The sequence below is a fragment of the Miniopterus schreibersii genome (assembly GCF_964146895.1).
Source record: "Miniopterus schreibersii genome assembly, chromosome: 5".
Taxonomy (NCBI): Eukaryota; Metazoa; Chordata; class Mammalia; order Chiroptera; family Miniopteridae; genus Miniopterus; species Miniopterus schreibersii.
Genome location: NC_138106.1, coordinates 52,919,270 through 52,944,630, shown reverse-complemented (window position 1 = coordinate 52,944,630; position 25,361 = coordinate 52,919,270). Strand labels below are relative to the sequence as shown.

Here is a 25,361-nt window from a genome sequence, read left to right as displayed (position 1 = left end):
AGACTTGTCATTTGTAAAACCATTAGGTTTTAAATAGGACACCTGACACATCTATTATAAGCAACGTTTGAAGGAACAAGATCCATCATTTCACTGTGTTCAAGCCCAGTTAAGACAGAAAAACTCCCTTACAGCAAAGCACTGGGGTGAAGGGAAGATGAAAGCGTCTCATTGTTAGCTGTTATTTATTTTGTTTTGCTTTTTTTACTTTCTGTATGGGTATGGTCACTTGTGGATTGGTGCTTTGCACATAGACAACACCTTTTTTTCATTAGAAATTTTAATGGAACAACAGTAACAGCAACTATTTTTATTAAGAGCTTAGCAGGTCAGGTATTACGGGAAGAGCCTCATGAACCTTATCTCATTAATTCCCACAACAATAATGAGAAGGTCATATCATCGCCCCATTTGGTAGGTCATTGTATGGCTGAACAAAGTCATTTTGCCATAGTCAGAGTTAGCGAACCATCTGAAACTCAAACCCAGGTGAGCCTGCTTTCCAATTTTGTCCTTTCAGCAGCAATGCCTATTTGCTCTGTTTCTTTCTACAAATATACTTGTCTTTATAGGTAAATTCAGAGAACTGTGAAGTATGTAAAATCTCTTCTCAGATTAGTTAACAGATAATAAAGGCAAGATCTAATTACATCTGCTTTGAATACAGCAATATTTGGAGCTTCCCACGTTTGCCTTTCAAAAGTCATTTGGGTTTGTTCCACTCAAATTTCATTACTCTCTATTTTTTTCTCTGCAAAGCAGATTAGCTTGTGTTGAACAGTGGCCCTCCCCCCAAAAAGATATATCCAAGTCCTAACCCCCAGAACCAGTGAATGTGACCTAATTTGGAAAAAGGATCTTTACAAAGGTGTTTTATTTAAGGGTCTTGAGATGAGATCATTCTGGATTTGGATGGAACCTACATTCAATGACTGGTGCCCTTATAAGATAAAGAAAAGAGGTATTTGAAAGGGTCCAGATACAGAGACACAGAAGAAAAGCCATGTGAGGACCCAAGCAGAGATATGAGCTATGTAGCCCCAAGCCGAGAAACACCTGGAACCACCAGAAGCTGGAAGAGGCTATGTATTTTGATGGTACAGATTTCAAGAAAGTATGACAAACATTACTAAAAAGAACTGTGTGACCTGTGACTATAACTAGATCTCAGGAATGTAGCTTTGTACCTCAGTTTCTTACTGAAACAAACAGAAAAATCACGAAGTATTGAAATATTTATTTTTAAAAACCTAAAAGGTCAAATATCAATTTCATACAAATAATACAAACAAATGTGTATATCTGTATTATATATAAATGTATAGTATGTAAACAAATATATATAATCTTTATATTACTTGTAAGTTTAATTGGTTTCTTATGAAAGATCAACAAGGAGACAAATTCATACAGAAACCCTATAATACCTCGTAGATTTTGCTGTCCCTGGTTAAAGTCAGGAATGCCTCTGGACAATGGTCTCGGGCCCAGCTCTTAATTCCGAAGTCATTGCCTATAGAGCTCTGAGCTTGGGTCGTGAATAAATCTTGAAAATTCATGGAATTGTTCATGGATGGTTGGCCAATAGCTCTTATAAAAATTGTCAATTACAAATGCCAAATACCTAGGACATGGCTGGCATGGAGTAGGCACTCTGTCATTAACAACAGTAGTTGATACTACTACTAGTGAGGTTGTTACCTGAATAATTTTTGTGTCCAAAACTCATGGAACTCTCTCATATAAGATAGAAGCCCCAAAGAAAGGGAACCAGCTTCCTATCTTGATATTTCAGTGTATACTAAGATCTGTTTTAACCCAGGAAGATATTACCTTGAGAAGCCAAGATTAAAAATGGATGTTCTGGATCTGCTAAAACAATTCTTAGCCTAGCTCCATAAAAAGTCTCTATCTAAGATCAGAAGCAAGATGTGGTGCTTACAGGCTGGCCATGGTAGCAGCCCTTTATACCTTTTCCCACCTTTCCACAGCACAATAGAATAGGATTATGGGTTACTGCTGCCAGACACTTCCTTGGCAGAACCACAAGAAACAGACCTTTACATTCTTAAAGGCTTAGCAACATTGCACACTAGCCTCAGCAGAGGCTCTGGTGCACCCTGACACCCAGCAGCTGAGTCAGCCTGCTCTGGAGACCTTAAAGTGCTTAAATGTTCCCGGGGACTTATCTCCTCTAGCAACAACCATCAACGGAACTTTCAAGGGTAGAAAGTTATAGTTACTCACACATATATAAAACAAATTATTCTTTCAGCCTCGCCTGAGTTTGCTGCAGGAATAACAGAATGGGACATGCTCTGGGTCTCCTACTTGTTCTTTGGAATTATGGAGAAGATACCTGAGGTTTCCTCTATTGACAGGACATTCAGACTTAGGGAGGGGAGCAAGCAATAGAGTGGCAGTACTGTTCCCATTTGGTCTCTGGACTATGGCTGTGTCTCCTGACTTTAAAAGAGAGATTAACTGCAGGATATAGCTAATCCAAAAGAAATGTGAGAACAGAGCCATTGCAGGTCCGTGACCCAGGAACTCAGAAGAAGGCATTAGCTAAGCGTCTTGAGACCAGATATGATATGCTATGAACTGAACTGTGCCTCCCTCTCCCCCCCCAAATTCATATGTTCAAGCCCTAACCCCAATGTGTTGGTATGTAGAGATAGGCCTTCGGAGATTTAGATGAAGTCATGAGAGTGCAACCCTCATGGTGGGACTAGTGCATTGTAAGAAGAAATCCCAGAGAGCATGCTTGCTCTCCCTCTCTGTGTGCACACAAAAATAAGGTCTGGTGAGCACACAGTGGGGTACTGGCCATCTAAAAGCAAGGAAGAAAGCTCTCACCACAACCTGACCATGCCACACCTGTATAATGGACTTCTAGAATGCAGAATTGTGAGAAAATGATGACTGATGTTTAAGCCCCCAGTCTATGGTATTTTGATATGGCAGCCCAAGCTGACTAATAACACTATAGTGACAGTTTAAAAAAATAAGTGGGTCTATTTAATTATTAAGTATGTGGCCTTATAAAGTCATTACAGGTGCAGCCAGCATAGTTATCACAATTAATTACTTTGCTAAAATATAAAAGTGTCTACCTCTTCTTTCTTTAACAAGGGGAATCCACTTGTCTTCTCCCAGGTGGCTCCCAAACTAAGCTGTCCAAATTCCAGAGTTATCCAAAGAAATGCCCACTTCCGAGTTCATAGCAAGTGGCCATAACCTACAGGCAACCAAGTCCTCAATATATGTGTTATATTTGGAATGACTTTTGTTTTAAGGTGAAATTCTGCAGTTTATATTTTGTTGCAATTTGAAGTAGTTTTGCCAGTTTTATATATTTATTTTTGGGGGGATGGTAGGAATTTTTATGCCTTATAGCGACTAACTTTCAGTAACTATTTTTCTGTCTGCCTTTCAAATCCCTCACTCCCAGAGCTGACTGTCTTTCCATAGCCATAATAGTAAAAGCCTCAGTGACCAGGCCAAAAAAAACCCAGACTGATGTCATTCAGATACTGACATTTCAGTTTTTATTGCTAGAATACCTTGAAGGACTAGATCTGATTTGCATTGATATTTGCCAACTGAATTATGAAAGTTTTCTATTTCTTTTTTCTTCCCTTCATCAGATTTGAACATGTTAGTCAACAGCAGACACTTTTAATAATCATATGACTTCACAGAGCCTTCTGGGCTTTTGAATTGTTGACCAACTTGAGAAAAACACCTGATTTGATGCATAGAATGAAGGTGGGTGATGACACTTAAAAGAAATGGCAAGATAGTTGTTGCAAAGGAGTCTGCTTCTCACAAATGTTTGTGACATGGGTAATTTAATTGGCATGTCTTTCATGGGCAGTGTGACCCCATTTGAGTTACCTATTGAGGTTTCTCTGTTTTATTAGAATTAATTGCAGCCTCAGTCTACTGGGAGACCTGAAAATGAATATGCCTAGAGAAAGATAGGATTTCAGAAATGTTTGCACATTTTAAGTGATATATTAGCTTCAAACATTATTAGACTGTAGATGGAAAAAGACAAAGTGGAAATTTCTGTGCAGTTGTTACTTCTAACCTCTTCATCTAAAGTGACAGAAAGTCTAACCATAGAAATGTGATAGTGCATTTATATATCAAATTGTTTCAAACACACCACACACACATACACACACACACTCTCCAGGTCATCAAAAAATTTCCTACTTATTTATTATTACACAGAAAGAATCTCAAGCACTCCTATACCATGCTTGGTATAAATAGCCTATAATTCTTTCTCAAAGAGATGTGTTTTCTTTACTCCAGGGGTTCTCTAAGTTTAATGTGCATCAGAATTACCTGAAGGGCTTATTAAACTACAACCATTCAGCCTAGAGTTTCTGATTCATGTAGGTCTGATGTGGGGTCCAATGACTTGTATTTCTAACAAGTTCCTAAGTGATGTGGATGGTAGAGAACAGACTCGAACCCAGGTTCTCTGACTCTAAATTTTGTATTCTTTCTACCAAGTCACTCTTCCTGTTAATCTCTTACATTTGTAGAGAGCTTTACACTTTCCTAATTACTTTCATATTCATTACCTTATTTGATCCCTCAAAGCAGCAGTGTGAGGCAGGCAGGGCACCTGTTATTGTCTACATATTGCAGATAAACCATTGTAAAAAATGATGAGAAAAGTGGCTACTGTCATTCAGACAGTATTTCCTCACACACTAGGCTAAATTTTCCTGGAATATTTAGCAGCAGCATCTGATGTAGTATATAAAGCATTAGATGCTCTCCTTTCCAAGCAATAAATGTTCAATGGCACAGTATTTTAACTCCACCCCACTTTCCCCCGTTTTCTTGGTGAGAATGCATTTACAGGGAAGAGAAGTGGGGATGCAGTTTAGGGTTACGAGTTGGTAGAAAAGTGGGGAAAGTTCTTTAATTTTTACACTTCAAATAATTAGGAAAACAGCTTTCTCTATATGCAAAGTCTCTTCACCTCTAGTCTAGGGCTTTTCAAAGTTTAAAATGTATACAAATAAGGCTGGGGATCTTGATAAAATGCAGATTCTGATTCAGTGGGTCTATTGTGGGGCTCAATATTCTGCATCTCTATGAAGTTCCAAGGTGATACCAGTTCTGTTGATCATGGTTCCACCTTGATAGGCAGGGATCAATCTTACTTCTTAAAACTAAAATTATTTTTATTCTCTGAACCATCTCTGAATCTCTAAGGTGGAACAGAAACATTAAAATATTAAAAAAACCTGTAATAATATTTGGTGAATACTGTGTACATTTTGGGATTTAAATACGTGTTCCTCTGTGGTAGATTATTTAAACACCCCAGGATCTTTCAACCTACTTTGATCTCAAGATCCAGAATTATGCTTAAAATATGGTCCATGGACTCATAGCACCAACATTACCTGGGTGCTTATTAGAAAGGCAAAATTTCAAACCCACCCCAGACCTAGTGAATCAGAATTTGCATTTTAACAGGATTCTCCATATGACTTTCCAGCACAATACAGTTGAAAATCACTTATTCTGTTCACCTGACTGGTCATTTGACTTACTGGGTGGCTTTATTCCTACAGAATCCTAGAATTCACCAAAAGAGATGAGTGGGTTGAGGCAGGAAACTGTATTTAAAAAAAAAAATGTTGCCCCTTTGTAATCCTGATGATTGGCCAGATTTGGAAATCCAATGATTATCTAATAGTGGAGATGACAATTATGCCACAGGTGGCTACACCTGGGAAGAACAGTCCATAATGAATCATAGGAGGTACTATAACACTTATGGCTTTGCAATGGAGGTTCCTTTTTTGCAAAGGAGGTTCCTTGACTCAACCTGCAAACTGTTCTCTACTACAAAAACCAGGGTGGGCCTGCGCTTCTGGCATCCAACCCCCAACCTCCACTAGTTCATTGGAGTGACAGGGCTGAAAGCTTTGTCGCCACACATTAACAAAACAAAAATTCCCAGATACAGAAATCTTCAGTAAACGTTTCTCACAGTGTCTCATTGAAAGAATCCTATGTATTTGAGATGAATATTATACAATAAAGCAAAACTATAGTTTAAAAAAAAATGTTTTTATTGATTTTGTCTTTTTTGTTTAGAGAGTGAGAGAGGAAAGGAGAGGGAGAGAAAGAGAGAGAAACACTGATGTGACAGAGAGAGACACTGATGGGTTGCTTCCCATATGCACCCTGATAGGGGACTGAACCCACAACCTGGGCATATTCCCTGACCGGGAATCAAACTGGTGACCTTTTCTGTGCATGGGGCTATGCTCAACCAACTGAGTCACACGGCCAGGGCAAGAAAAACTATAGAAAATCTCTCCCTAACAGGACATTGTTGTCATGCCCTTTTGAAAAAGGAACACCTCAAGCACCTCAAGTGGGTATGATGAGATGTGATACAGTATAAGACATAAAATAGTAGAAGTAATCTTGATAAGAACATTTGGAAAATCTCCCTGGTTGTTGTGTTGAAATGGAGGATAGACCTGCATAAAGATGGCATTGAGATTGTTTTCAATCAAATTATTAGTTTCCCCGTGAACTGTCATTATGGGAAGCTGACGTATGGATAAATATAATGATAAGAACTGCTTACATATTCTCTTTAAATTCTCATGATAACCTTTGATAAAGAGTCTATGTTTTGACCTATTTTACATATGAAAAAATACATACTATTTGGAATAATGGCAAAAATACTTGAAGTGGTGAGATGCTGAGAGATGTGGACGTTTACGTTCTACTAAGTCATGTACAAAGTTTGTGATTAAGCTAGCCCACCGCCCCCAAGCTTCCAAAATGTCCTGGAACACTCAAGTCCAAGCTAGCCCTTCAAGGATACATCTAGGGTGACTCATTTCTCTTCAGAAAGAGTATTCTGGGGATTTGATGAGCGATGCGGGTAGGGTAAGAGTGAGGTGCTGAGGGAGTGCTAGGGCATTTGTCCAGCACTCATCAGAGTGGCAAGTGCAGCTGGTTGTGGGGATCCTACGATGACCGAAAGGTTGACAGTGCTAGTTATTGTGAGTCGTGTCCAGAATTTTTAAGGTTTGGATGGTAGTAATCATGTGGTTAAATTTTTTAAGGGGTAGTCTTCGTTTTCTAAGTTATCCATTGATAAGGTTACTGAAAAAGAGCTTGTGTTGACTTGATTGGCTATTTTGAAATCATATGTGAGGGAAAAGGATGTTTCTGACCAAAATTTAATACATTCATGCACACAAACAATTATCGACATGCTTGCTATGCTGGGAAAGTATATATGTTGGTATGCACAGCATTGTATATTTAAAACCAGTATGTAAGTAAGGTACTGAAAAAAATACATAGCAAGACTTTTATTTATCTATTTTTCTGCTCTTTGAAAAGAAAAATAGGAATATTAAAAAGTTTAAAAAAAATAATGTGTGCTAAAGAGATTTAAACATGAACAAAGGTAGCATAACTAAACACTAACATCATGGGTTCACATAAAGATGCTCCCTGGATTCTTAAATGCATTATTATATATGCTCTTTCTCTGCCCAGGATACTCTTCCCTCCCTATTTTCTTGGCCAGGTCCATTCATCCTTGAGGTCTCAGCATAAGTTTCCCTCAGGGGAGTTTTGCTGGCCTTGCAGATTTTACTATATGGCCCTGTTTTATGGTTTCATTGAATGCTATAATTTTCCTTTCTACTATATAAATCTAATTAAGGGGTTATTCATGCAATTATTAGTTTAATGTCCTGCTTTTTTGTTGAACTATAAGCTCCATTTGTGCAGGGACCGTGTCTGGCTTGCTCTTCATTTCGTCCTTCTGGAGAGTGAACGTTCTGTAAATACTTCTTGTCCAAAGAACAAATTATGAAATGGAGATCAAGATTAATCTGAATATAATTCTATATTAGTGGGTGACATATTTTAAAAACAATATACAAGTAAGACAATGACAAGAAAACAGCAATTTTTTTCCTGCTGCTTCTAAAGGGAATATTAAAAATAAAAATGTAAGAAATAAAATGAAAACAATGAGTAGAACAGGTTGAAGCATTATTCTCATTTAAATTGTCACCATTTAGTAAGGGGCTTTACCTGTTAAGTGCTCAGGTTTGATTCTTTCATATCCATATATTACCAAGATTAACTCATGGAACATTCTGGAAGGTCCATACAAGAAAAATTTCAGAGAAAGGCTTTCCTGAAACTTAAACTGTAGATCATATACTCTCTGTGTGAAGTGTGAAATCATACTAATTCTAACATGCTAACTAAAAAGAGCAGACGATAGTTACTTGTAACACGTACTTTTGGACTTCAACTTATATAAATGAGTTTATTTTATCATTATATATTTCTCCTAAGCCCATGAGGATAGAGTCTAGGCTGGAAATAATAATAATTAGGTGAATTATAAAATTAGAAGGCAAGTGGGGTTAAAGCATTGATGAAGTTTAAGAGTACCGTCAGGCAAGGATTCAAACTAGGAAATGAATTAAAAGGAAATGTCAAACTATATGATTAAAACCTAACATCCAATGAGAAATGGGATTTCAGACTGTCCAGAGTCCTCTTGGCTCCTCCCAGCACAATGTTTTCCCACCCATCCAATCAAAATACAAAATATTCCTTAGGTAAGATTTCTATACTTTGTGTCAATGTCAGATCTAGCTTCTGGCTTGGACTGAGAATTGTACAGAACTAAGTTGTTCTCAGCCTAAATCGCTAAAATCAGAAGTGTACTTTTTAAAAAAATCCTCACCCGAGGACATGCTTATTGATTTTAGAGAACAGGAAAGGGAGAGAGAGAGAGAGAGAGAGACATGAGAAAGAGAGAGAGAGAGAACATAGATTGGCTGACCTCTGAATCTGCACCGACTGGGGATTGAACCCGAAACCTAAGTATGTGCCCTGATCTGCAATTCAACCCCAACCCTTTGGTATATGGGACAACGCTCCAACCACCTGAACCCCGCCAGCCAGGGCAGGGCAGCAATGTGCTTCCTTTTTTTTCAGCTATAAAAAGCTACCGAGGTGGTAAAAACCTTTATAGAAATGAAATGCACAGAAACTTTCTGTAACCCTGAGCAATCTTGACACCACATGAGGCACACTTGAGAAAGGGACTTCCTCTGGATTGTGAGAAGAAAGATTTAGAAACAAAGTTAAATGAATATGGGAGTCGCACTGCTCACAGAAGGGAGATCAAACACTCCATAGAAAATACATGTTACGGTGCAATTGCCCTCTGGGAGTTACAGGATTATGAAAGTCTAACTTAATTAAGAGAGAAAATAGGTCACATTTAACAACCACATATGTGACACATCATTTTGACTATATAGAATATCTGAAGAGGAGAGAAAAATGAAGAAATAAGAAATACAGGAAAGACAACCACAATGCATCAATCAATCTCTTCTCCTCCATTTCAATCAAGTATATGTTTTGATTTTATATATGGAAGATTCACCATTCTTCTAATTTCCTGCTTTAAAAACATTAGCAGTATACTTGACAAAGAAACTTCAGGTATCAAAAGAAAGAGAAACAAAATGGCCCAACCTAAAATTAAAAAAACACACCACTGAATTAAAAGGCAATAAATATTCTTCTATTCATAAAAATATACCTTACACTCTTCCCTTTCTCCCCCTATGTCATCAAATGACAAGTAATCAGGTCTTTGTGAACCCCGCATGGAATCGTCCCCCTTTCAGGGCTCGATGTCTCTGTGGGGTCGAGCTAATTACAGGTACATTTCCTCTGCAAGGCAGTCACACTTTGTACTGTTGAAGGCACAATTAATTATTGAACAAAGCTAGCTGGATTTTTAGCTCACACAGCCACGGGTTGCAGGTAGCCTTGCTGTCACACAGAAAGCACAACCTCTTCTTTGGGTGTCTCCAAGAAAGGTTTTTGCATTATAGGCTGAAAAGGATTATCCCATTTTCAATTTTTGAAAAACGGGAAAGTAACCCACAAAAACAAAAAAATGAAAATAAAAAAACTAAAATTAAACTCCTAGTTTCCTTCATAAGACAGTAAAGGCAAATTCTCTCTCCTGTCACCAGGAATATGATTATGATCAGATAGATGGTTATTTAGGTCAGATGTGAAAAAGACGAAAGAGTGGGCTTGGGAATTAATGCCTGTTGTAAGGGAGAATTGGAGTTTGCCCTTGAGTTGGTGAATGCATCAGGGAGCTAGTTTTGCATGTTCCAGAATAGAAGTTGACCCACAGAGAGGGCCTAGATAGAGGATTATAGAAAAACAAAGTTCTTTCCCTTGAGATGTCCTTAGGAACTAAATGGATGATATCTCCAAAGCTCTATGGGATCAAAGATGAGTGCAGAAAATCCTTGCCCTGTGCTCCAAGCCACAGGCTTGAACAGAGGTCTGTCTGTAAACTCTGCTGTAAAAGGCCAGACAGGGAACATTTTAGGCTTTGGGGCTAAGCCACCTTTGTTGCAACTATTCAACTCTGCTGTTTTAGAGCAAAAGCAGTCATAGGCAATATATAAACGAGTGAGCAAGGCTGTGTTTCAATAAAACTTTATTTATGGGCACTGAAATTTGAGTGTCATATTTTTTGGCATGACAAAAATAGAATTCTTCTGTTGAAGTTTCCCCGAACTATTTAAAAACCATTCTTAGCTTGCAGGCTGTACAAAAGAGGAGTGGGCTGAATTTGGCCCAGGGACTGTAGTTTGCTGACTCTGGGCCTGCCTATTGGGAACCCCTCTGAAGACGCCTGTTTTTCTCGCTGATTTTGAGGGATCTCTGAGTGTATGTAAATGCTGCCTTTACTGTGGAAAATCTGGCCTGAACTATGATCTTTGTTGATTTGAAACATCATGAATAACCAGGTTATTCAGGGTTCAGCTCACACGTTCATTATCATTAAAAATTTACTAGAGTTAGCCGTGACCATCTAAACTCATAGACCAAGCCTGGGAAAGCCTTGAAACTCTGGTTCTATTTAATTATTTTTCAGAATTCAAGGGGTGAAAAAGAATATGTCGTTAGGTTCAGTTCATCAAAACCATTTTTGCCTGAGAAAAAACATTTACTAGGCCATAGTGCACCAAAAAATAAAAGTTTTATTAATGCAGTTCATTTCTTGATTATAAATTGAATATAGTCTATCTTCCTTCCTTCTTTTCTTTACAACTTTTTTCATAAATTAAGAGATTATAAATAGTATATTTTACATACACATTTGAATTAATTATAGAAGGTGAGACAATATGAAAATAATAGTAAGAAAACAGGAAGGAAGCAAGAATTTGATGTCATAAAATCTCACATAGTTTATTCCCACTTCATACTGTTAATATGTAATTTATGTATGATTTTCTATATTCTTTTACAGATGGGCCATAAATTTGGCTCTGCATTTGGTAATAGTGAATACAATGAAGGACTAATGATCATTTATAAAAATTCACTAGGTTCATTTACAAAAAACCCCACATCCATTGCTTAAAAAAAGGACAATGGAAATAATGAAAACAGAAAAGAATTTCCTCAAAGCGTTCTTGAAAAGGAAACTATGTAATAAAATTAACAATCTCTCAGAATGTTACAACAAATACAATGATTTTAGAGATCTTTTAAAACATCTTTAAATGTGGGCCAATAACTTTCATACCAAACTGTCATTCGGTAAAACAATTCTACTTGGGACAGGGGTAGGTGATGTGAGACGGGGGGATAATATAATCCATGCAAGCAGAATGTGCTCTGGTGGTTTAATTTAATCCAGGGGAAAGGTGTATGATACCCAGAGGTTCACACTTCAGATTACCCTCCACATGTATTTTTTTCCCATGTGAGGGTATAAAATGGATCTCAGAGGAAATGAGCTTGATCTCTCAGATAAGTGCCTAATTTGTTGTTATTATATACTATAAATAAATGACAAGTTGCATGCTCTAACAGTAAGAATGGGGATTGAGTAACATTTTCTCAAGAAAGTAGAAACCTCTAACAAGAATAGCTGCCTAAATAAAAGACCGTTCCATAGACTGGTCCAAACTTCACTTGATAAGTTAATTTGAAGGCTAACAAAAAAACGGAGGCCAATATTCTCAAACCATAAAATACAGAGTTTTTTTAAAGATGCTATAACCAAATACTACCCTGGTCTTTTAAAATATCTCAGGATAGCTTTCCTTGCATGCCTATTTTTGTACAACTTTTCATGGTGTTAATTCCAAAATAAAAATTGTTGTAAATTAAATCTCTAGATACTTACATAAGGAAACTTTAAGAGAGAAGATCAGATATAAGCCACTTAAAAGTTGGGAGCTATCTACTAAAAGAAATGACATTTCATAATAGTGACTAATGCATACCTCTTTATAGAAATATTAAACAGCAGGCTCCATTCTACAAAGACTATCATTTGGAAAGGCATGGTTTTGCATATAAGGAAATATAATTTGCAGAGTAGAAGAGTATGCATACAGTTAATCCTTAATAATTTGGTAAAGTAGTTAAATGAAGTTCAAAAAGCAGCAGGACCACCTGGTTGGGCGTGGCTCAGCAGCTGAGTGTCGACCTAGGGTCCAGGCGATTGGGGTTTGATTCCTGGTCAGGGCACATGCCCGGGTTGCAGGCTCGATCCCCAGTTGGGGGTGAGCAGGAGGCAGCCAATCAATGACTCTCTCATCATTGATGTTTCTATCTTTCTCTCTCTCTCCCTTCCTCTCTCTGAAATCAATAAAGATATATTTAAAAAAAAAAAAAAGGCAGCAGGACCTCAGAACCCAGTTATGGTAAAGGTGGTGGGAAAGACGGGAGGAGAATGCAGAAGACATTCCTGGTAAAACATTTTTCTGACTTTCACTGAATTAGCATCAATAGGTGGGGATCCATAATGAGCTCATGCAGCTTAGTCCACGTCTAATGTCCCACCACTGAGCCAGGTGCCAAGGACAGGACATTAGAAGTCACAATTTTGTATTGTTCATGAAAAATTTCTTCACAAGGTGTTGTATATTAGGAAACTATAGTTAAAAGCAAAGCAAAATAAAAAACACACAAAGAAGTATGTAAATTTTATCCATACAAAACATTGCCCCAGGACACTCAAGAACAAAACTGGCATACACCTAGGCATAATATAAAGTCATTTAAGGTATTTAATTGCATCTGTATTTGTTGCCTTTGGGGAGTGTTGTATTGAGAATGAAATAAAATATATACATTTGTACCATGGTTGTAGACTTTATAGAGATGAACGCATTAGCAAAGAACAGGGAGGACCCTAAATAACTTCTGTGTCAACAATCTATTAGTGTTGTAATAACAAGATACATGCTTGCCTTTCAGATCCAATGGGATCTCAGAAGTGTGAGGATCGCTTAAAGAGTGTGTGGCATTTTGGAGATTGGGGGGTTGCTTACCAGTTGGTGTAAGGTGTCTCCAGGTGATAACAGGTTCAGGACGGCCATTGGCCATGCAGACCAGGGTCACGTTGCTGCCCTCATTCACAGTGACATCCGAAGAGATGTTGGAGATCTTTGGTGGAACTGTAAAGACAAACACAAATGGAATGTGTCACTATGTCAGTAAAAACAGCTTTGCAGCATTGGACCATGCAGCTGCAAGTGGCAAATTTGAGCTAACTGCTCTTATAATTTTAAACATCCCAATTTTGGGGTTAAGAAGCCAGGGTGTTTTAGAACTTCCTTAGAGGCTTAGTGAGCAAATAAAAAGCATGAGTCTTACTATAAAGTGCAACTCTTCCCACAGTGGCCAAGTGCTACAGGAAATACACAGAGTGGTATAATGAAAACAACTCAGTTCTTTTCTTATTAGAATTACCTTTTTTAGATATTAGAGATCATGGACATTTATTAAGAAGAATTTTTTCTTATTACTGTTACCTACATTTATTTTCTTATTATATAAAATGAATACAATATAATTGATTCTCTATTTTTATGTTTTCAGAGAGAGGAAGGGAGAGGGAGAGAGAGAGAACCATCAATGATGAGAGGGAGTCATTGATCGGCTGCCTCCTGCAGGCTCCTACTGGGGAGCGTGCCTGCAACCTGGGCACATGCCCTGACCAGGAATGGAACCGTGACCTCCTGGTTCATAAGTCGACGCTCAACCATTGAGCCATGCTGACTGGGCTCTCCTTTAAATGTCAGGAAAAAGTGTTTTTTAGTATAAGATTGCATAGTCATGTTATTAGGATGCAGTAAAACCTGACTACTTATAATCTAGCCACATGAAGAAACCATTGGTTAATCACTACAATAGAAAGTCTCTAAATATTATTTTGGTGTCTGGCAGGCTGGATCATGTACCCCAGAGCTTAACAACTGAATTAATAAGGCCTATGTCACAGATAAGTAGACACTGCTAAAAAAAAAAAATACTATTACTACTAATAACTACATCTCCACTACTACTAACGATTCAGTAATAGCTATCTCTATTTAGTATACATAAGACCGTATGTAGAGTGCTTTGCAAATATTATCTAAATAACTCCTTGTAATAAGGAAGCAATATCCTATGAGGATTTTATTTATAGGTGGGAAACTGAGGTTTAAAGGGGGCTAGGTGAGAAGCAGAAAATTGATTTGACTCTAGGCAGACTCCAGGGCCCACACTCTTAAGCACTACTTGAATGAAACTTCATCTTCACAATCCAGGCTACCAGATGGCTGAAAATGACGAAAATTACTTTTTGGTGATGTGAGAAATGAGTCCCCAAGGGCTAGCTGCACTGCCGTCTGACTTCCTTCATTAGTGTTCAGGCAGCCACATTAGATCTCACATTGGTGGGCTCAGTGGAAAGTGAATTACTCACAAATTTCATCACAGAGGTTATGCACTGATTACAAATAGCAGAGTTTATGGTTTGACCGTGATTTTCCTTTTTTTAAAAATCCTCACCCAAGGATTTTTTCCATTGCTTTTTAGACAGTGGGAGGGAAGGGGGGAGAGAGAGAGAGAGAGAGAGAGAGAGAGAGAGAGAGAGAGAGAGAGAGAGATTGGTTGTCTCCTGCACGCACCTCTACTGGGGCCAGGGATGGAGCCTGCAACCGAGGTACTTGCCCTTGGCTAGAATCGAACCCTGGACCCTTCAGTCTGAGGGCCGATGCTCTAACCACTGAGCAGAACGGCTGAGGCTTCCTTTTTCTTTATTCTTAGTGGCTTATGTTGCCCCTGAGAAAGTGTGTGTCAAGATGAGGGAGGAGGGCAAGAGAGCATGAAGTTCAAAAGTCTTACCTTTTCTCTCTTTTCCTGCCCATTAGGAACTCTGTGTAGGGACAAATAAAACGGGCACACTTTCTGTTTATAGAGGCAGCTGCCTGACAAACATACCATCCCCACAGATCCCTGGTAGGGGACGCTGATGGTACTTGGGCAACTGACCAGACCGGAGTGTCACAAGGAGGAAGTGGCAGGAGAATTCTCATCATCTTAACACTCCTTTCACGGGGACATCTTATATGGCCTCTGGGTAGAAACCAGTGTTTCCAAGTCAAACCCAGGGACAGAAATAGAATGTAGTTGACTCCCATTATTTAGTAATTTCTATTTATAGATTTTCTATTTCCCCTTTTATCTATTGGGGTGAAGGTTTTCTTATATAAATACATTGACCTGCAATATATTCTTCCAGACTTTTATAATGAGGACCTGAAAGGTTATGCCCATTTTATAGAAAAGAACAGGAGGCACAGAGAGGAATAATGGCTTGTCAAGGGTGATCCCATCAAGAACTGTGGCTGGGCTTAGAACTCAGAGCCCCTGAATGTCCAACTGTTCTGTTGTTGAATATCTGCAGTTTCTAATTCCCAACTGAGTAAGCCAAGTTTATGAATATCTCCAAAAACCTACAATAAAATATAAATGCATGGTGAAACAAGATTAGTCATCCTAGGTGCCTTTCTCAACAATCTAAAACCTATAACAGGAATCTATAGAGTAATTATAAGAGCTCATGTTAATCAAGTTGTAGTTAACTCTGAATTGCAAGGGACACAGCATAGAGGAAATAAAAATGTGTTCTGAAATTAAAAAAATAAAAGTGGAGTTGGGGAGGGAGAGATTCTGTATCCCTAATATAAAAACATTCAAATTTATAAAACAGAAAGAAATCTCCAATGATCGAGCTCTCACAAAGTTATTGTTTATGATACAATTTACTCATGTTACTTCTCTTTTATGAGAGGAATATATACCAAGAACTTTAATTTTACATCACATGCAAGTTGAGTCACTTGCTCAATGGTACATAGACAAGTAGTGATAAAATTGGGAATAAAGTCTAGAATAACTGACTGCAGGGCTGTGCTTTGGCCACCAAACTAATTAAGGACAATATACTCAGGTCCAGGATCTCAGACACTGAAGATACAAAAAGTGTTTTTTGTTGAATAGTTAGAAATGTAATCATGTTGACGTTGTGCTCCATCCTCCTCTGGGTCACTGTCCATGGGTTTCACTCCATTATTTATCTTCCTACTTTATTTTACTTTGTACCAGCTTCTTCCCATAAATATTTATAAATGATGTAGTTCTTTTGCTCTAAAAAATAAAAATCCCTCTGCAAATCCCATGTTGCCCTCCTACTGACTTCCAACCTCTCTCTCTCTCAATTTCTTGAAGGAATTGTCCTATGCATCTTCATCTCCCATTCACACTCCAACCTGCAGTGCAGTCAGGTTTCCCTCATTAACCTCCAAAGACACTGCTCTCAGGAAGCTCACTAATTTGTTCAAACCATATTGTTTCTGGGTCCAACAAGCAATATTTGTTATTAGCCTCTTTTTCTCTGAAATATATGACTCCATTGACCACAATCTCTTTCTTCCATTCTTTCCTTTTCTTACTTTCTAAGTCACCAAACTCAGCTGCTTTTCCACTGAGCCCTCTGGCCAGCCTTCCAGTTTAACTGTTGGGCTTATCCTGCCCCGTTCCTTAAATATCTGCATTCCCGAGGGTTTGATCACTGCCTTCCTTCTTCATATCCTTCACTGTGCATGATCTCATCTGCCCTCTAGCTTTAGAAGTGTAAGCCATGTTATTGATGACTCCCAAATCACTAATTGCAGCCAGATTTTTCTCATGACATTTATACCTAGCTTTCTATTTGACTATTCTACATCCCCATCATATGCCTCACAGACATCCAACAGTGAGCGTTCTCATCTTCCTGCCCACACAAACCTTACTGTGTTTACTATCTCTTTAAATGATACCATCATGCAAACAGTTGCCCAAGCCAAAAATAAATAAATAAATAAATAAAGAAGCTTATCTCCCTTGACAGCTCTCTCTCTCTTTTACTGTCCCATGTAAAAAGGATCCTCAAGATCTGCGGCTAATGGATCTTCAGATTCATTCATTACTCTCTATTCCTATCCCCCTTAGCCTTTCTAGCCATCAACACTTCTTTCCCCCGTCTGAATTTCTACAAGAGCATTACAACTAGTTTCTTTGCTTCTACCCTTCTCCGCAAGCTCATTGTCATTCATGTACCACAGAACAATCAGAATTTTTCTCCCTAAACTGAAAATGTGAGTATAGTATCCCTTGATTAATATCATTGCCTTGAAGATAAAATCGAAATTTCTTAATATGGCTTAATAGGTCATTCATTATTGACCCCTGCTTCTCTCTCCAGACTTACTTCCTAATCTCTTCGCATTGCATCAAACAACTTTTGGATCCTACACGATCCTCATTTTCTCCCAGGAATTTAACATTCTTTTTTTTTTTTTCCTACATGGAATATTTTTCTTTCAACTCCATGCGGTTAACTCCTTTCCTCCTTCAGGTCTCGGCTTGTCAGCTTATTTGCTCACTTTTCCCAGGAAGACCGTCCTGTCATTCCCCAACCCCGCCTCCACCCCCTTCTGACTTCACGCGGAGGAAGATCCCTCCTGTGTTCTCAGCGCTGCACCCTGCGCTTCTCCACCACGGTACCGAATCTTAACTGCGGGATTATTTACCTGTGCCCGTCGCTAAACTGAAACCGGCGGACAGGAGGGCCTTTGTTTTCTTGACCACTGAATCTTACAGAGCATGGTACTTGGAACATGGTACTCACAGAGTGTTTGAAACACACACACACACACACACACACACACACACACACACACACACACACATGCACACAAACTGAAATTTCCCCCCAACTCTTTACTGAGCCAAAGGAAGTCATCTCATTGAATTTTTGTCAGAAAGGAGAAAGCTTTTATTCTGAACCAATGAAACACAGACAGCTTTTATCAATATTTCTTTAGCTACCCTCTGGTCATGTATTTCACTATCAATTTCTTTGACTCTTAATGAAAAAAATTAACCATGGGGCAGAGAAATATTTGTATTTTAGGAACATAGGAAACAAGACAAACTTGGTGCCCAACTTCCTCAAGTATAGATTTTTCAGGGTTTTAACTTTTTTTTTTCCTATGAGGAGTCACATATACACATTTTTAATAGTTCCTTTCTAGTTTCCTGTAGTAATTCATGCAGTTTACATTTACGCTATCACTGATGATATGACATTAAAGTAGCAATTCAGAGGTTTGATTCTATTACCTTGCAAAACTTTTATACAGATTCTGGGAAGTAAAAAGTATTGTTATTATTACTGCTATTAACAGATGTAGACACAGAGGGCAAAACGAATAAAAATCACCTAGTTAAGAAATGACAAAGCTGGGACTGAAACGGGAGGTTTATAGATTTCCCAAACTTCACTCTTCCTCTAGATAGAATTCACACTCGCAAAGAGTGTTTTTTTCTATATTTTAATTCTCAATAAGGGTGACCGCTTAGGAAATAGCGTTCAAATGATAATCTTATTTGTACCAACAAATATAAGTCATTTATCAAAATCACTATAATACTGATTTATGAATGCTCACTTTCTTGAATTCTTAAGCTATCATAGTACTTTGACTTTTTAAAAAATTTCTGGAGTCTTGCCTAATACTTTTTATTTACAGGATATTAGTGTGATTTATAATATTTTCCTAACTGTAATGCATTAATGTTTTATTTAATTTTTTTTTAAACCTATTCGGTTTGGTGATCTCTCCAATTTGTTTGGATTATTTTGTTTTTCTTCCTGATTAATAAGAGCTCTTTATATCATAAGGAATTGACCTTTTCTTGTCATGTTATTTGCAAGCTCCTCAATTTGTTCCTAACGTCTTAACTTTACGATCATTTTTGTTTTGCAGAGGTTTTATATTTCTTTGCTAATTTTTCTTATGTGATTTCTTCTATTTCTTCTGTGCATATTAAGTACTTTCCTAACATAAGATCAATTAAATGCTTATCTCTATTTCTTCTTTTCTTTGAATGGTTTATTTCATTTTTTTATATTGAGCTCTTTAAACAATCTGGGATTTATTTATGGTGTGAGCTACAATCAGGTTCCCTCCTTCCCAATTATTTTTAGTTAATTTTCCCAATACTAATGTGAAATAATATAAAATGTATACATCATTTTTGGTTTTCAGAAGTACCCTATATAGTGCTACCAACTTGGCCAGAGCAATATTTCTGGGAAACATGTAAATGTAAACCTTACTTCCTATGCAAATTAATTTTATCAAAATATTTAAAACTGTAAGTCACCAATCTTTCGGACACTACACTATTATTATGTGTTGACAATTCCAAAGTTAAATTGTTTATTAGATGAACATCTCCTAAAATGGTGAGTAAAAGACAATTTAGATATCCATCTTTCAGGATACTAGCAAAATTCTTTTTCAAAGAAATTATCAGGTTTTCCTATTGTTTAAAAAATTGTAAAAATGAAGATGCCACGCCTAATAGTTCAAGTTCTAAAATGTGAATTATTAAAAGGTGATATTCTTTCACCTACTAAAATACACACCTATTGTGTGAAATACACACCTTATTGTGTGAATACACACCTATTGAAATACAGGTAAGTTCTGTGTTAAAGAAATGTATGCTTTTTCTATTTAGTACAAATTGAATGGCAGTTTCAAAAATAATGCTAACATCTAGGTGTAACTGGACACATAAATGAACCGGCATTAAGTAGGATTATGACACAGTCTGGCTCTGCCACCTATGATTTTATTGTTCCTCCTCACTTTTTTTTTTTTTTTTTAATTTTCACACCCTTGTTTTTTCCTTTGAGGAAACTACCTCTCACCTCCTGCCGTTGGCTTGTTGGGACTATAAGTCAAGTGGCCCATTTTCCCTTGACATAAACTGGGCCATTCAGACTCTCCCACCCCAGAACTTGCATTTTATAAGGAATGCTCGAGAGATGTTACAACTGATTTAACCTGCAGTAGACTGTGTTAATGGCCCCAATTTCCAGCTCGTCCCTGTATCCACATTCTTTGCCATACCCACGCATTTCTATAGAGGGTGGCACGCAATTTTCTATCCCTGAGCCATGTTACTTGTTTTGGCCATGGATATCAGCATAGGGAATACAAGCAGGGTCTTGAAGAGTGCTAGCACAATTGCATTCACTTTATCTTGTGTCTCTGCCATCACTCTGAGAAGATCATGCCCAACTGAGCCTGTTGGTGCCAGGAGAAGGAAGATGGAAGATGACAAATAGTATTGCCAGATACAATACAGAGTACCCTGTTAAACAGGAATTTCAGATCAACGACAACTGCTTTTCTTCAGTATAAATTACAAATATTGCATGCGATATACTTATACTAAAGTATTTGTTATGTAAAATTCAAATTTAACTGGCATCCTATTTTTTATTTGACATATCTGACAACCTTAGCAACGGTGACTGGTAGTGAAGTCCAGCCTAGCTCTGCTGACTTGGATGTTTGTGAGGAATAAAGAATTACTATAGTTTTATGCCTCTGAATTTTGAAGTGGTTTGTTCAGCAATAGCTAATATGGACCATGAAAGAGCAGTGATAAAAGGACCATTATTTTTCACTTATGTCTGCAACCTGCATTCCTAGACATGCATGAGTTCCATGCCTTCCAAGGCAAGATTTTTTTGCTTTTCTTTGTATTCTGTTAGCTACTCCCTATTCTTCCAATCAGCTATTCCATGTTATTCCTTTTACACATTAAAATAGCCAATTTCTGTGGTTTAAACCAAAGAATCCTAATTACTGCAAATTGGAAAGCAGTCATAAGGGAAAAATTTGAAGAGGGGCCTTTTCACGGAGGTAAACTGTCATGTCTGCTTACCTAACTCCTTTGGGTTTTCACAAAACCAACTTAGTTGCATGTTTAGCATTGGTTCTTATCTGTCAGTACACATTGCTTTAAAAATAATCCTAGGTTTGCAAGACTGTCTAATTCTAGCTGTGATTGTTTTAATGCCTTTATCCTTGGTCCCTACCTAACCAGCCTACAGAAGGAAAATATTAATTCCAGAATAGGGGTGAAAAGTGGCCAGTTGGCTTATTTCCCTAACCTCAAATAATTAGCTGTTATTATTTGCATTTAATTCAAAATGGCATTCCTAATGGTATAAAGTAGCAAAAACTTGGTCTTACTTTTCATTTGAAGTTGAGACAAGGTGAATGTATTATTGTGTACACATTGGTGGCGGGGGTTTTCAAAAGACAACACTATCAACACCCCAGTCTTTAACCTTTCTTTGGTATGGCTAGAGAAGCTTAAGCCCCATCTTACTGCATATGTAGCAGGCTCTAAGAGCTGGGTTCAGAAATCTACAGGGTGCTTCTTGAGCAGCACTTGGCTTTAATAAACATGATCCAAGAATTCAACAATGAGAATAAAAATATACACTATAACACACAAATGCCATCTTGTGAAACATCAAACATCCATCCAGCCTGACATTTTGCTTCTGAAAATGCCACGGAAACATGTTTTGCTGCACGGTGTGGTAGTTTCCGGGATGAATGACAGGATTAGAAAATGCAGCACAGTGCACTGGATTGAGAGCCAGGGACTTTGATCCCACCCTGCTATTAGCTTATAAGGCAACACATATTCTCTACTATTTGCTTTTGAATTCACATAATCAGACACATGGTAGGTGCTTAACAAATTTTGAATAAATAAATGAGCAAATTAATGACAAATTATTTAAATATCTCTGAGCCTTAATTTCCTCATCTGGTGATTGGAAATAATGTGCACAGTTGATTATTAGGCAATATTCCAGGATTGCTATTTGGGTCAAGTAAGGTAATGCATGTGAACTTACTCTGTAAACTATAAAAGGTTCTACAAATGTAGCTATTATTTATTACATGCTAAAACTAGGCACTAAAACAATGTTGGCTTAACCCCTCCTAGGATAATATGATAAAACAGTTCACACATTTCTATGGCAAATGGCATTCTAGTTATATTTCTAAGGACACTGTTATTGCCAAAAGTTGTAAGTAATTATTACAATTCACAATTAATCATTAATAGTGCCATTAACAATAAATCACCCCAAAGATATATACAGAGTTTCTATCTGCTAATGGGCAGAGCTATGCCAATATGCCCAGCCCTTTCGTCAATGTCTAGACATTTTATACCTATAATAAAAGTGACACAAAGATGTGTGAGTGTAGAGCGATAAGTATAGTAAGTTTCACCAAAAAATTTTAGAAGCTTAACTCCTGGAATTCCAAGAAAAAGCTCTCCAAATGAAATTTGGCCACTGTTATATAATGTAAAATGTAAGTTTCAGTAAAAGGAGGTCTCCTTTTATTTGCTGTTCTGGCAGATAACAGATGTTGTCAGGTGTTTTGTGTCTATAATTTGAGTCTCTGAAGCCTTAGATCTTGCAGTAGAAGCACACAACCAGCAGTGATAATTTCTTTTCCACTAGTACTAGCTCCCACTCCTATTAGGATCCATTTACAAAGCAAGAAACATCAGTCTCTGAAGTAGGTATTTGAAAAGGAGCACTCTGCAGGAACGTGATTCCTTTCAGACACAAATTTCATGAGTGAGTAGGGAAAATATTGGAAACTATAGATTCTTTAAATGTCAGATGAAACTGAGGGTAGGAAAAACGCATTATAAGTATCAGTTACTCAAATGTCTCTGCCAGGAGTGATTAGAAATACTGCACTTACACATGTATTAAATGAAGAAAAAAGTAATGTAAGGAAAGAGGAATAATATGTTAACAATTCAGAGGAAAGGATTAAATGTATGTATAAAACAAAGCAATGCCAAGAGCCATGTGAGTGGTAATGTTGTAAAGCCAGAGAAACTGAAGAGATGAAGCTCATGAAAGTGATGTATTAAAACAATGTGCAGTGAAGAAAAAGCCATCCTCTTTTATTCAGACAGGAGCAGCTTGTAAACTGTATATACAGCTAAGGTAGTGCCTGAAGTCTCACTCACCATAGTCCTCTGAGAGGGAGCTGGCATCTGACTGTGTTGGCCAAAGGGATTAGCTGGGTAAGGCATACTCTTCTGGGCCTGTGAGCCCTACATTATCACATTCCCAAGAGGTCATCAGTTCCTTGCATTGTCCTAAGATGCCAGATTTACACCAAAACTAACCCTAGAAATGCATCCAGGCAGTAGCCACCATTGAAAGAGAGGGTTAATTTGGACCAGACTGCTCTATATGGCTCAGACACAGTAGCCATGGGACAAAAAGGGTTATGAGCTCATTTATACACCACCCAGTGGTGGATGAATACTTATGGTGATGCATGTGCGGCACGAATGTCTGCACCTGGTTGAGTCCCTTGGTCTACCTAAAAAGAAAGTATTTTAAGTTAGAATTTTTCCATATTTGTTAAATGTTCAAAATTACCTTGGAATCTAAGTGTGTGGGCTGCTTTAGAAAAGGGACAAGTTATTCAGACATTTGCATTCACGACCAGCTAAAAGTGTCCATTATTGCTGCTTCAGCAATAAGTCTACTCTGTGGGAAATCAAATGGCTGTTCCCATGTACGGGTCATTGCCTTGCTAAATAAGAGCAAATGGAACTATCCTGACTTCGCTCACCGAGGCTGCAGTTACTCAGCAAGTCAGCAGCTTCTCCAGAATCTCAAAGTCCCAGGTCCTTATTCCAGCTGCTTGGATATTTATTTTTGCTAATCTGGGAGAGCATCCAGAAGCTGACCTAATCAATAGATGGAAAGGATGAATCTGCTATCTTCCCTTTTCCTAGGCAAAATAACTTTCTCATTTCTGCTACTTAGAGAATAGTCTTTAGATACAGTCTAAGCAGGCCAGATGGTTTTGTTATTTGGCAGAAACAGGGGTATTCAGCAAAGGGAGGCTCAAAATTATCAGGCTACCTAGGGTAGGTGGCAAAGAGCAACTGGGTGGATTCCAAGGTCTGAGAAGTGGCATCCTGAGACCTCATCAGAGAACAGAGGAGTGCATCTTTCTCCCATTTGCACTGAAGAAGACATTTTTCCATGTTGAGGACAATTGTTTGGTATAATTCTCAGAACAGATGAAAACTCAGGCTATATTCCTGGCATCGACTCAAACCCCACTCTTGTTCCATGAGCAGTCTGTAGATTTAGCTCTAAACCAGGACATACCCTTAAAAGCTACAAAAATCTTCGTGGGCAACCAAAGTTTTGTGTTTTTTTTTCTGTGTTCCATTAACTTTCTTTTTAAAAAAAAAAAAAAAAGTTTATTTTATTGATTTCAGAGAGAGGAAAGGAGATGGAGAGAGAGAAACATCAATGACGAGAGAGTCATTGGTTGGCTGCCTCCTGCATGCCCCCTACTGCAGTTTGAGCCCAAAACCTGGGCATGTGCCCTGACAGGGAATCAAACCATGACCTCCTGGTTCATAGGTTGACGCTCAACCACTGAGTCACACCAGCTGGGTTCCATTAGCTTTTCTAAAAAAAATTAAATGTGGGGTAAATATTGCTTATACCCTTCTTAATGAATTCTTTAGCTATTAAGAGAATCTTATAAACAAGTTCTGGTATCAAAAGCATAGATGACTTTTAATCAGAGAGAAAGGGGCTGTAAGTGAGTAGAAAATAGAAGTATAAAGGTTTCAGAGACCATTCTGTTGTCTAATTATGCTTAACAATAATACAAACTGCCACATTGACTGAGCACCTATGACATGAAAAGGTACTGTGCTAGGCATTGGCACAGGTGAGGTGGGGGTAAAACAATGACAATTATGACCTAGACCAGCCAGTTTTTATTCTTTCAACACAAGTGCCAGTAAGAGGTCATCATGAAAATAGTAAGAATACTTATTCTAACATTTTCAAAATGGATTCCTGTTCATCTTGTTTCCTTATTGCATTTTGGGAACCAGAAATATGTGCGGATAACTAAGGCGCTTGTAAGAATTCCTTAAGCTTAATGACTTCATGCCCACATTACTAGCCTGAATTCTGTTTT

General features: G+C 37.8%; 1 protein-coding gene across 4 annotated transcripts in view; it reads right to left on the bottom strand.

Moving 5' to 3' along the window:
• The window catches only part of LSAMP (limbic system associated membrane protein), a 1,857,927-nt gene that overhangs the window by 175,933 nt on the left and 1,656,633 nt on the right, over nt 1-25,361 (bottom strand). For all 4 annotated transcript variants that reach the window (XM_081137699.1, XM_081137701.1, XM_081137700.1 and 1 more), the window contains one exon: nt 13,437-13,562. In XM_081137699.1, the coding sequence (XP_080993825.1) occupies nt 13,437-13,562 (126 nt within the window). The remainder of the gene's footprint in view (nt 1-13,436; nt 13,563-25,361) is intronic.